At 44.0% G+C, this 13,611-nt stretch overlaps 1 protein-coding gene across 1 annotated transcript in view; it reads right to left on the minus strand.

Moving 5' to 3' along the window:
* SERINC2 (serine incorporator 2) overlaps positions 1 to 13,611 on the minus strand; it is a 34,991-nt gene that overhangs the window by 15,182 nt on the left and 6,198 nt on the right. Inside the window, exons 2-4 of the mRNA XM_032228432.1 lie at positions 9,167 to 9,328; positions 6,470 to 6,651; positions 2,293 to 2,372 (exon numbers count right to left, since the gene is read on the minus strand). Of these exons, the coding sequence (XP_032084323.1) occupies positions 2,293 to 2,372; positions 6,470 to 6,651; positions 9,167 to 9,328 (424 nt within the window). The remainder of the gene's footprint in view (positions 1 to 2,292; positions 2,373 to 6,469; positions 6,652 to 9,166; positions 9,329 to 13,611) is intronic.

A 13,611-nucleotide genomic window follows, 5' to 3' on the forward strand; every position in this document is an offset into this window, starting at 1 on the left:
CGAGAGTCAAGGACATCTTGCCTGCAGTTGTGATGGTGTGATTAGGAGACATCTCCAGTTGGGGCGGTGCCTGATTGGATCATGTTGTTAGGAATAAAATTCCAACGGTTGTGTTGGCAATATATAACTCATGTAAAAATGATGTACCTGTTTTTTTAAATCATACTGTAAAATGTGATTGGTTGCTGTTTTCCTCAATCGGCCATAAGAGGGAGCCAGAATGACTGTTAGCTCTCTGTTCGTTAGATGCTGGGCTGATCTGATCTGAGTGCTGTGAGCTATTGTAAAATTTGCAACTGCTAGCAAACTTTGAGTTATGAACTGATTATATGATACTGGACTATGTTATTTGGATTATCCCTTAACTGAAAGACGTCGATGACTGACTGTCTTATCCGTGTATGACTTGGGCTGTTTGATGGACTCTGATACCTCTGTTTCCACGAAAGTAAAAGCCTATTTAAACTGCAGTGTCTCTGTATGCTGGTTTGTGTGTTCTCCAACACAACTCTCACAATGCTTCGCTGAACACACTCGCTCTCCCAGCGGGGAGCTTGTGATGGACATGTGTGTGCTGGGCAGGGACTTGGACTTTCATTTGGGTGGGGGAAACCTGGAAGCTTTCAGATTCGGGTTTCCCCAGATGTGCCAATATGACATCGCTAATAAAATGGAACTTTGAGGAAACTGTAGCCCCTGTGTCTTCTTTTGTTGAGGGTGTTACTTGGAACCTTATTAACCCGAATCTCATGCTACCATCCTTGAATGAGACAACAAACCCCAGGAAGAAGTTTAACAGGGACGTGCAGTCAGGGGAGGCAGGGGAGGCAGAGCCTCACCACTGTCATCATGAAAAGAAAAGAAAATGTAAAAGGAAAAAGGCTGAGCTAGTTGCTGCCAGAGTCACAGTGGATGACTCTGCTTAGTGCTTAACTGTGTAAAAAAGCCTCTAAAAAAGTGCCCTCTATAGGAGGAGGGAGGGAGAGAGGGAGGAAGGAGAAGAAAAAGAATGAAGGAAAACTTTTTCGCAAAGGAGAAAAACAAATGCTGTCACTTTAAATCGGAACTGAGCATGCCTGGCTGTGGAATTCTGGGAGTTGAAAGTCCACAAGTCTAAAAAAAAATTGAAACCCCTGTGTCAGTGCCTCACCAGCCATAAACCTCACTGCACGTCACTGAAGTTTAAATATATCACAGAGGCCTGGAGGATGTGTAAGCTTTAAAAACACTTTGGAAGCACCGTGTCAGCCTTAAATGGATTATAATTTCTCTCAGGCTTAATTTCTTCCTGTTCCCAAAAAATTGGCATCCATTAGACCTGCACAACCTTAAGGTAAGGCCAGCAAGTAGCCTTACCTTTATATCTTTCCATTTTTCTTTTGGCCCAAGAATTAGCCCCCAAATTAGCCCACCTCCCTGGAGGTAGCTGCCAGATCGATGGCGGACTTCAGCTCGCTCCGCCTTGCTCTCTGCTCTCCATCCACCCATCCTTTTGGCTATCAGATTGATGTGTTATTCTCGCTGGGTTCCTTTGTCATTGCTTGTTTCATTGCTCTGTTATTTTACTTCTGTTCTGTTTGCACGCCTTTCCGTTCCTTCCTTCTGATTATCGTAAGCTGCCCAGAGTGGCCCCACAGTAAAGACAGGCATTAAATAAATTTAACAAATACACTTAAGCACCATCGCTAAGTGTTGCATCTTATGATTCTTGATGAATGTTTTTTTTTTAATATACACTGAGAGCATATGCACGAAAGACAAAATTTCTTGTGTGTCCAATCACACTTGGCCAATAAAGAATTCAATTCTTTTCAATTCAATTCAATTCTCTATTCTATTCTGTACTCTATTCTATTCTATTTATTCTATTCTATTTTCCTATTCTCTATTCTATTTTATTATCTATTCCAGTGTTTCTCAACCTTGGCAACTTGAAGATGTCTGGACTTCAACTCCCAGAATTCCCCAGCCAGCATTCGCTGGCTGGGGAATTCTGGGAGTTGAAGTCCAGACATCTTCAAGTTGCCAAGGTTGAGAAACACTGAATTCTATTCTATTTATTCTATTCAATACTCTATTCTACTCTATTCTCTATTTTGTTCTATTCTATTTCTTCTCCTCTATCCTCTATTCTACTCTACTGTCCCATTTTCCTATTCTATTCTATTCTATTCTATTCTTTCAGCCCTGAGACACTCCCTTTAATTAAAGCAATTCCTGCATACATATGAACAAAATTTTGCATCACAGATTCATTTAAATACACAGAAAAAATTGGTTTTTTTCTTTTACCAGATGTGAATGTTCCATCAGGAATATAGAAGGCACCCACGGTTATTCCAATTAGCATCAGGAGCTTGAAGAACCAAAACCTGAAGTTGGCAGCAAGAAAATTTCTCTTTAGAGTTGTAGAAGTAAGAGGTGAGTCAACTACAGTTAAGGTAACCCTCACTAGCAATCATGTCCTGCAGAACACAAAACTATCGCTGGCTTTGTGATTTGATCAGGTTCTCAGCATCCTTTGTCCTCTCTAATATTCCCTTTTTTTTTCACGTTCCAGCAATGGACAACATGTACCCCTCCAATCCAAATAGAAATTATTATATATGGAGCAATTGCATGTTAGGTGGGCAAAGACTAATTGTCAGGCCTGGAAGCCATCTTTTGCATTGACCCTTCAGGACTGCCACATGTTTTGCTGTAGGAAATTGGGAGGGAGGATTATACGGGGTAGTGAAAATAACATTCCTTTCTCAGAGAATCAAGGACACTTGCAGTGGTGTGACTGGGAGGCATCTCCAGTTCAGACGGTGCTTCATTGGGCCATGTAATGGACATGGGGGTGCTGGGCAGAGATTTGGACTTTCTTTTGGGTGGGGAAAACCTGGAAACTTTCAGATTTGGGTTTTCCCAGATGTGCCAATATGATATCGCTAATAAAATGGAACTTTGAGGAACCTCAAGGCTTCTTACGCTCGGGGTGTTACTTGGAACCCTGACACTAATCTTTTCTTCAGCATTTTTATAGCTGCCCTTTCATTCTGCCAACTGTGCAGGGGTGGATTCCTGCCAGTTTTAAGCTCTTCTAGAGAAAAGGTTCCACAAATCTACAGTGCTGTTTAGAACCGGTCCCAGCTCCCTCCCCTGCCCGTCCACACATCATCAAGATGAAGAGCAAGAAGAGGAATTCTGGGAGTTGAAGTCCACAAGTCTTAAAGCTGTCAAGTTTGAACACCCCTGGGTTTTTTTTTCTAAAGGGTTAGGGATGCAAGGGTCTTGTAACTTGACAGCTTTAAGACTTGCACACTTCAATGCGAGAGTTCCTGAGCCAACATGGCTGGAGGAGGAATTCTGGGAGTTGAAGTCCACAAGTCTTAAAGCTATCAAGTTTGAACACCCCTGGGGTTTTTTTCCCTAAAGGGTTAGGAGTGCAAGGGTCTTGTAACTTGACAGCTTTAAGACTTGCGTGCTTCAAATGCCAGAGTTTCTGAGCCAACATTTTGGTTGCTAAGCAAGAGCATTGTTAAGTGAGTTTCACCACATTTTACAAGTTGGCCATGCCCACCCAGTCACATGGCTGGCAAGCCACTCCCACCCAGTCACATGGCTGGCAAGTCACTCCCACAAAGCAGGCCACACCTACAGAAGAGATTCTAAAAAGTTTTGAAACCCACCACTGCAACTGTGGGGGGGGGGAATAAACCAGGAAATGCCAGAAATGAGTGCAAAAAGCAGTCCTTGTTTTGCAGACATTCTAACAGTATCACTTTCCTGAAGGACTAATTGTGATATTGTGATTGTAAGTTAATCATTACTTCAGACCATATGGCTGAACTGAGTCAAGTCAAGCTAGCCTACAACAACCTACATTGCAGACAGTCCTCAAGTTACAACCACAACCGAGCCCAAAATTTCTGTTGCTGAATGAGACATTTGTTAAGGGAGTTTTGCCCCATTTTGCCACCTTTCTTGCACAGTGAATCACAGTAGCTGATCGCATAATCTCGGGACACTGCAAACCGTCATAAAAATGAACCAGTTGATAAGGATCCGAATATTGATTATGTGATCATGGGGATGCTGCAAAAGTATGAAAGATGGTCGTAAAGTCGTTTTTTTTTTCCAGGGCCGTTGTAACTTCAAAGGGTCACTAAACAAATGGGTGTAAGTCAAGGACTACCTGTAGTTCGGATTTCATGACATACCTGGCTATATTTAAGATGAGCTGTAAGAAAACATGACTGAAGACCTTGCTGAAGAACAGTCTCGATTCAGAAACTAAGCTGAATTACAGTATGGGTTAAAAAGATAAAGGTTCCCCTTGCACATACATGCTAGTCATTCCCAACTCTAGGGGGCAGTGCTCCGTTTCAAAGCCAAAGAGCCAGCGCTGTCCAAAGACGTCTCTGTGGTCATGTGGCCAGCATGACTCAACACCAAAGACATACAGAACGCTGTTACCTTCCCACCAAAGGTGGTCCTTATTTTTCTAATTGCATTTTTTATGTGCTTTTGAACTGCTAGGTTGGCAGAAGCTGGGACAAGTAACGGGAGCTCACTCCATTATGCAGTGCTAGGGATTTGAACTGCCGAACTGCTGACCTTTCTGACCGACAAGCTCAGCGTCTTAGCCACTGAGCCACTGCGTCCCTTATAGTATGGTTTAGTATACTTCTAAACCAGGTCACTAATGGACCAAGGTTACGTTTATTTTAAGAGAGGATTTATTTATAAAGCTTACATGGTCCTGTTTCAGGGAAGGCATGGAGATATTTAATACCGCCTTCCTACAAGCCTTGGTATTCTAGATTCACATCGGAGCCTTTACATCAACAGAAAGTGCTATAAAATTGAGGAATTAATGGGGGAGAAACTGCATTTCAACAAGTCATTGGAACACATAAAAAGGCACGGAGAAATAAGCTGTTTGATCGGGCTTTCAATCCTGAACTGCAATAGGGGGAGAGGCTTTAAAATAAATATCTGTCCATTGATCTGGCTGTTTTTTATGGGCAGTTTATTCTGCCCTGCTTAGAGTTTTTAATTGAATTTGACAATACACAATAAAAATTGACCCAATTCTCTGCACAGGCAAGGTCAGTTTCAACATTTTTATCTATTCCTTGGATCTCTTGTTCTTTTTTGACTGGAATTCTGCCAGAGATGATCTTGGCAACATCTACAAGAGAACTATACTTCACAAAAGTTTAATTTTTTAAAAAAATCTATTAAAAGCTTGGAAGGAACAGATCCGTGGACAAAGTTATGGAAGAGGGGATGCAAGAAAGACGCCGGAAATTTAAAAGAAAAACACAACCACCAATGTTTTACATGCGGAGGTGAAACAGGTTTGGGTTTACACACAGGACAATCCTATCAAGCTCAGTTTAATGTCCCAAGATGACAGCTGTGGAAAAACTAGCTTTAAATGATGCTGGAGCAACAACAAAAAAAGGAAGGGAAGGGGAAAAGCCCTTAAATCAGTCAAAATCAGAGATGGGATTCAGTCAGTTCGGACCGGTTCAGGTGAACCAGATGTTAATTTTAATCTGGTTCACTGAACCAGTAGTTGCAAGGACTGGCTGACCCCCATCCACCCTGCCTTGCCCCTCCCAGGAATCTCCATGTGGCCCATTTTGGATGCCAGGTAAGTGCAGAGCCCATGCAGAGGCTCTGGGAGGGTGCAAAATGGGCCTACCGGAAGTACTGGAATTCCGTTTCTCCGACAAAAGGGCGAACGACAAAACCGTGCCCAACTAAACCGCTTCGCTGACATCATCAACAGGGAGACAACAGCGCGGAGACAGAAGCACGCTGTAAACCCTAAACCTAAACTTAACCCCTAACCCTAAACCTAACCCTTAACCTAAACCTAAACATAACCCTAAACCTAACGCTTACCTTAAGTTAAATCGGCTTTCTTTCGACGCGCTATTTAAAGCACCCTTCTTTCTCCACGCTGGCTGTTGTCGCCGCGTTGATGATGTCAGCGACACGATTTAGTCGGGCGCGGTTTTGTCGTTCACCCTTTTGTCGGGTCACACTGGAATTCTGGAAACAGGCCCATTTCCAGCATCCACACAGCCTCCGGAGTCCGGGGGGAGGCGGTTTTTGTCCTCCTGGAGGCTCAAGGAAATCCTCTGGAGCCTGGGGAGGGCGAAAACGCCACCCCCTGCTATGGTGCAGGAAGCTAACTATGCCACGCCCCCAAGGCCATGCCCACCCAGCAACCAGGCAGAAAACTGGTTGCTAAAATTGTTCAATCCCACTCCTGGTCAAAATCAATATTGCTTCTGCAGCTTCATTTGTCTTTTAGTCACAGATACACAAACACCCGAAGTGAAACTGCAAGTTGAATGAAAGGAAGGTTCCCAGAATTAACCCCCGGATTTCCTGATCTGGTTTTTTTGCTGTCTTGGACAGGATAAAACATGAGCACGAATAGCATCAGCTGAACAAAGGGCCTCACCCGTTCTGTATTGACGCTCGGGGATCCTTGCTGCTCCTGACACAGAGCATCAGCAGGGCGAAGAAGAAGAAGAACGAAGCTGTGGCAAAACACATGCGGTACACCGATTTGAGTCCCAGGAAGGCCTTACAGTCAACCTTGATGCCGACAGGTGAACTGCTTCCTTCACAGAATCCAGGAAGCTGGTCAAAGGAAAAAGACAGCTTTAGAAAAGCCCTCATCTTTAATGCAACAATTACTGATTATTTCCCTGCCTGTTTCTCAGCATTATTTTTCAATTGAACAAGGGGGGAAAAAACAAACCTATTGATGCAATAGTTTGTAAAGGGCAATATTATAATGTTGGTGAAATTCCCCGTGTTGTGTATGGACCATATAATGGCATGTTTGGGAAGAGGTTCACATTCTAAACAGCCACTCCTGGCTCGACTTAAGAGAAAATTAAAGTTAATCAAATTAAGAGAAGAACGTCTTTACCCATTCATATGAGCCAGAGACTGAGAAAAGTCTCCCTCTTATGAATCCATGGGCTAAACTGAATCCTAAATAGGGGAAACAATCTAGTTGCTGGGATTTTTTGTAACCTCATCCTCTCCCCCTTTGTTTTTTTTTCTCCTTTTTATGAAGAAAAGGATAAACTTTTTTTCTTTTACTGTAATCCCTTTTATCGAGATGGAGTTGGGGTAACTGAATGGAGTTGAGCATTTACTGGCAAGATGCCCTTCCTGATGCCTATGTGGAGTTCACAGCAGATATTTTCTCTTTGCGCCCTGATAAAGAATCATCTGTCCCTGCCTAGGATTAAATTCTCAACCTTCTGAGTCTGAAACAAGAGTCTTTATCTCTAGGCCACCACACCACTCATACTCTACTTTCCCCTTTCAATAAATCTTGTTAAAGAAACTTGGGGAAATTGTTGCCTTTGTTGGAGGTGAGGAGGCTAGTGACACCATTATCTTTCTATCTTCCACGGCATGTTATTTTTCTGTTCAGTTCCAAACTCAGGATGAAACACTTCCCTTGGGCGTTTTCCCAACCTGGAAATCTGAGCAACCAGGAAAGCTATGGGGTGATGAAGAAACATACAACAGAAACCAATCAGGAGTAGCACCCTCCACCCATTGATTTGTCAACAAAGGTAGCAGAAAAAGACCACCAGAAAAAGTTCTTTAAACCCAGCAAGTGTGAGATGTGGAAGGAAGACATTATGCAAACAATTTAAAGAAGAAATATGCCACAAATTGAGCTCTTTGCAAATTTTCACTCTTGTTAATTGGAAGGTTAAAGGACCAAGAGGAAATTTGTGTATTTATTATGAGTTTTCTAAAGCCCCAAAATACTTATTAATGGCATAAGGAGAGAGCCATATGAATTAGTTTAACAAATAACATGTATACATGTATGAGGGTGGGGAGATAAATCATTATGGTCAATTTTGGAAGTATCCCAATATAGCCACTCTCCCAAAAGAGTTCTGGAAATATTTTGGAGTTGCCTGGAGTTCAAAATGTTTCCAGAATATCAAAAGAGTGTTAGAACCTTCCAATAACATTAGACCAATCCATCTCAAACTTGTAACAAAGTCTGCTACAAAGTCAAAATGTCTCACACACCCCTAACAATTACGGTAATTGCAAAAATTACTTGTCAGGGTTCCAAGTAATAGACCCATAGCAAGCAAAACTCGGAAGCAAGTAGATTCCTCAAAGAATAGCTTTATTGGATATATCATATTGGCAAAGATCTGGTGAAAACCCTGAAGGCTCCCACGGTTTTCACCTAATGAAAAAGTTTTTCATTTTCTCAAAACAGTCACACGGTCCAATCATGGCTCCATCTGGTTGCCTAGTGACATCACTCCTCCTTCCACTGACCAGGTGTGAGAATGCCCTTGGTTCCCAAGGGAAAGTACCATATTTTTGGAGTATAAGACACACTGGAGTATAAGACACGCCTTAGTTTTTGGGGAGGAAAATAGTGGGGGGGTGGTGGAAATTCTGCCTACCAGGTATTCATCTGGCTAGCATCCTTAGTCTGGTCAGCTTCAGCACATAAGTTTGCTGGTTTTTAGCACTTGTGTGCTTTTTATCCCTTTGTAGGGGATAAAAAAACAGCTTCTAAAGCACAGCTGATTGTCAAGAGTGAAGCAATGAGGAAAGCAGGGGAAGTCCGGAAGATGCTTCACTCACTAGCGCCTGATTAGGGCTGAAAAACAGCTTCTAAAGCACAGCTGATCATCAAGAGTGAAGCAATGAGGAAAGCAGGGGACGTCCGGAAGATGCTTCACTCACTAGCGCCTGATTAGGGCTGAAAAACAGCTTCTAAAGCACAGCTGATCGTTGGAGGGAGCAGCAATGAGAAAAGTAGGCAAAGCATGGAAGATCGCTAGCGCCTCATTAGGGCTGAAAAAAAAGCTTTGAAAAAGCTACATTCAGAGTATAAGACACACCCACATTTTAGCCTCTTATCCTCCGAAAAATACAGTATTTTATTTTGCGCTACAAAGTCCCAACTATCTCACATTGTGCCTCCCTATCCCTCAGCTCCAGCTCAGTGGCAACATTGAAAGCTCCAAGATGGCTTCCATCAGGTCAGTGTTAGAGTTGACATTACTTTCAGTACTATCAGCTCACTTGAGATTCTGAAGCACCTTTGGCCTCGTTTCAAAAACCCCAGGGGAATCTGTGTGTTACTCACCTTGTGCAGCTTTTCTTCGACTCCTGGAATTATCATGATGATGGACACTAATGTCCCCAGGAAGAGAAACAAGGTGAAGCTGAGGCGTGTTACAGTTGAATTCTTGGTAGAGGGACAACAGCCACACAAGAGACAAGAAGCTGAGCCACAGAGACATGATACCTGTCGAGAGGAAGAGGCAGCAGCCGTGTGAGAAAGCAAAGAATATTTTTTTTCCTTTTAAGATCACATGCATTTCTTTTAGGAATCACGATGAACAGGGGCAATATCAATATTTCCTATTAATATTTAAAGCTTTGTGGTGATTTTCAATTATTTCTTAAAATGATACAAAGTTGTACATATTCATGGATTCATCTATGAAAATGAATGTTAAACTTTATGACAACTGTACATTTTCTTTACCAGATCTTTTCATTTTTTTACTATGTACTTTTTCTTTTCTTTTTTCTCTTTTCCTTGTATGTGGTCATTTATTTTGTTTCTTAAATGTTTTGAAACAAACTTTAAAACGTTCCAAGTTAAAAAAAACAGATTATGTGGTCACGAAAAATAAATAATTTTGCAAAGGGACTCCACACGGAAATGGTTACACTTACTTAGTTTTTGTTTCTAGGACAACAAACTACCCAAAACTACCATTAGGGAATTGGTTCACTGATAAATGCGCGTACGACAAAAGCGCGCTGACAAAACCGCGATGAGAAAACCGCGACCTCGAAATCGCGCCGACAACAGCGCACCGACAAAAGCATGCCATCAACAAACAATGCGAAAACAAGGTAATAACCCCAACCCCAACCCCAACCCTAACCCTAACCTTAACCTAATCGCGCTTTTGTCGGCGCGCTTTTGTCAGCGTGCTGTTGTGGGCGCGATTTCGAGGTCGCGGTTCTCTCACCACGGTTTTGTCGGCGCGCTTTTGTCGTGCACGCATTTGTCGGGTCACGAAGGAATAAACATTATTATAAATAAAAATGCCTAGAATATAATTTAGAAACAAAAATCTGTTCTCTTTCCCAGCTGGTGATAATGTCCCCATGCAGATAAGGTAAAAATCAAAAGAAAAGTCCAGCTAGGCAAGTTTCTGGAATGGTCTTTGCATGACTCATCTTGATGCATCTTGATCCTATCTGCTCTTCATGAGATTATGAGCATGTAGACTTGTTTCGCGCACCACTTTAAACCACACAAGTGATCCTTGGCTTATGACCACAGCTAGACCCAGAACGTCTGTTGCTAAGCAATGTCATTATTTATCCAACATCCAAGTGTACAATCTTTTTCCCTGTGGTCATTAAACAAATCCAGCTTCGCTCCTCAATTTTGCTTGTTGGAAGCAAACGGGAAGCTTACAAATGATTATCACATGACCCCAGAACTACGCAATAGTCACAAATACAGGCTGCTTGCCAGGTGCCCGAATTATGATCATGTGACCATGGGGATGCCGGGATGATAACAAAGAGCCGAGGTGGTGCAGTGGTTTAATGCAGCACTGCAGGCTACTTCAGCTGACTACAGTTCTGCAGTTTGGCTGTTCAAATCTCACCGGCTCAGGGTTGACTCAGCCTTCCATCCTTCCGAGGTGGGCAAAATGAGGACCCGGATTGTTGTTGGGGGCAATATGTTGACTCTGGGCAGAGATCGAACCCTAGGCCCCTAACATATGGGGTGCCGCAGGGTTCGGTCCTGTCTCCCCTACTTTTCAACATCTACATGAAACCGCTGGGCGAGATCATTCGGCGGCACGGGATAAAATACCACCAGTATGCGGACGATACCCAGCTGTATCTGTCCGCCCCGTGCCAACTCAATGAAGCGGTGGACGTGATGAACCAGGGACTTGAAGCCGTTAGGGACTGGATGAGGGCTAACAAACTCGTGCTCAACCCGGATAAGACCGAGTGGCTGTTGTGTTTCCCTCCCGCCAATTTGGCAAATATTCCATCTCTCAGGCTGGGGGGTCAAACATTATACCCCTCAGACAGGGTCCGCAACTTGGGAGTCCTCCTGGACCCACAGCTGACTTTCGAACACCATTTGTCAGCTGTGACCAGGGGGGCATTTGCCCAGGTTCGCCTGGTGCACCAGTTGCGCCCCTACCTGAACCGGGAGGCTCTCACAACAGTCACTCGTGCCCTTGTGACCTCTAGGCTGGAGTACTGCAATGTGCTCTACATGGGGCTGCCCTTGAGGAGTATTCGGCGACTTCAGCTAGTCCAGAATGCAGCCGCGCGAACGATTGTGGGTGTACCTCGCTTCACACACGTAAAACCTATCCTCCGCGAGCTGCGCTGGCTACCTGTCGATCTCCGGATACGCTTCAAGGTGCTACTTGCCACCTATAAAGCCCTTCATGGTAGTGGATCTGGGTACTTGGGAGACCGCCTACTGCCGATCACCTCCACACGACCCATTAGATCTCACCATTTAGGCCTCCTCCGAGTTCCATCCGCTGGCCAATGCCGACTGGCCACCACGCGGAGGAGAGCCTTCTCGGTGGTTGCCCCGACCCAATGGAACGATCTCCCCGTGGAGCTTCGTACCCTCACCACCCTCCAGACCTTCCGCACAGCCCTCAGAATCTGGCTATCCCGTCAGGCCTGGGGCTAAAGATTGTGACCCGCCCGAATGGTATGAATGTTGCATTTTAATTATGTACTGTCTATATGTAAAAGTCTGTTTCCCCCCTTCCTTTTGATTGTGAGCCGCCCTGAGTCCCCCCAGGGAAAAGGGCGGCATACAAATAAACACAAATTCAAATTCAAAATTCAACTCTGTAAACCTCTTAAACCGCTGAAAGCCCTATGAAGCGGTATCTAAGTCTAACTGCTATTGCTATTGCTAAATGCAAGGATTGGTCGTAAGCCAATTTTTTTCCCCAATACCATCATAATTTTAGCCATTAAGTGAATTGTCAGACACAAGTAACTCAAACCACCAAAATCATTCCATGAATAGACCCAAGTATTATTATTGCTTTATTGCTGGTCACCTCTATTACAAGAATCTCACCAGACAGCCTATCTTCTCTTGGGAAACAGCAGATGGAGACCTAAGGGTTTTACCTCAGACATTTCTTCCACTAAATCGGGTCCATGCCGGAATGTATTTTTATTCCCCTTAGAAAGGCCCCCTCTCCTTCAGCCTGTTATTCCAACACACAAATAGTCATTAAGTCGATGACTACCTGTACTTTAACTTATGATGGAGTGAGACTGGCTGACTCAAGGTGAGGAGTCAAGTGGGGGATTAGTCTGGGATCTTTACGTAAGCATAGAAAGGCAAAATCCAACCACCCCTTGAATGTAGTTGGACCTTATCTGGTCTGGCCCAGGTGCAAACCATCTATCTGTGAAACATCCAGTGAAAAATAGTTCATTGAACTTTTCATGTGTGGAACTGTTGTGGCCCGACAGGAGCCGTTGGAGCTGCCACCAGACTCCAACAGCGAGGGGCCCTATGAGTTGCCCCTGGAGGATTTGGATCCTGGACAGGGTTCCGACTCTGAGCAGGGCGCAGAGAGACTGGTTGGCCACCAGGTGGCGCCTGAGCCTTGGATCAGTGGGGAGGAGACAAGAGAGAGTGATCCAGAAACCAACAGTGAGTTGTCCCGGGATGCACGTCGTCGAAGGGCTACTCAGCGTCAAGAACAACTACGTAATTACAGGAGGTAATTACACTCAGCTGATGGTCATTAAGCTCCTCTCCAGACTATAAAAGAGACTGCTTGTGCCACGCCCTTCTTGCAGAAGTCAACGCTTGGACTAAAGAGAAATGAATTTGGCAGGCTGGATTGCTGCCCGAGTTAATCTGAATTGCTGCCAAGGTTTGTCGGACTTGCTGCCAAGGTCCTTATCTGTTTGTTTATTTGGCTTTCAGCCACCGAGATTCTGGTCTTGTTATTAAAGGACATTCCATTTTACGCTTGTCTCGGTTTTCGTTACTGGAAGGAGGAGGGAGTCAGAACAGGAACTGGTTGTTCGTGCCTGACAACTATGACTTACTGAAAGAATGGGTTCACAATTATTGTAAGTACAGCCTATGGTTCGTAACCTGCAATGGTTGGCCTGATTTAGTGTACTATGCTAAAACCAAACCAACCTACATCGCTTTGCGCAGCTTGCTTTCTAAAGCAGGAGTCTGCAAGTTCCACTTTCTCTCTACACACATCCGGATGTATTTCCTGAGTACTCATTACCCATTTCCCCCACCTGCATGCTCATCAGATGAGCTAAACTACGATTGATATAAAAGCTCTCTTAGAGCAGGGGTCCCCAAACTCCAGAGCTGGCTGAATTCTCCAGAGCTGGCTTAAAGTTGCCAAGTTTGAAGACCTCTAGAGCAAGACATTACTGACATTACTGGAACTCAGCACGTGGGGTAGGTCTCAGGCTAAAGAAGGCAGAAGCAGTAACTGCACACCCAATTCACTGAACGAC

Source organism: Thamnophis elegans, chromosome 12 (assembly GCF_009769535.1).
Source record: "Thamnophis elegans isolate rThaEle1 chromosome 12, rThaEle1.pri, whole genome shotgun sequence".
Lineage (NCBI taxonomy): Eukaryota > Metazoa > Chordata > Lepidosauria > Squamata > Colubridae > Thamnophis > Thamnophis elegans.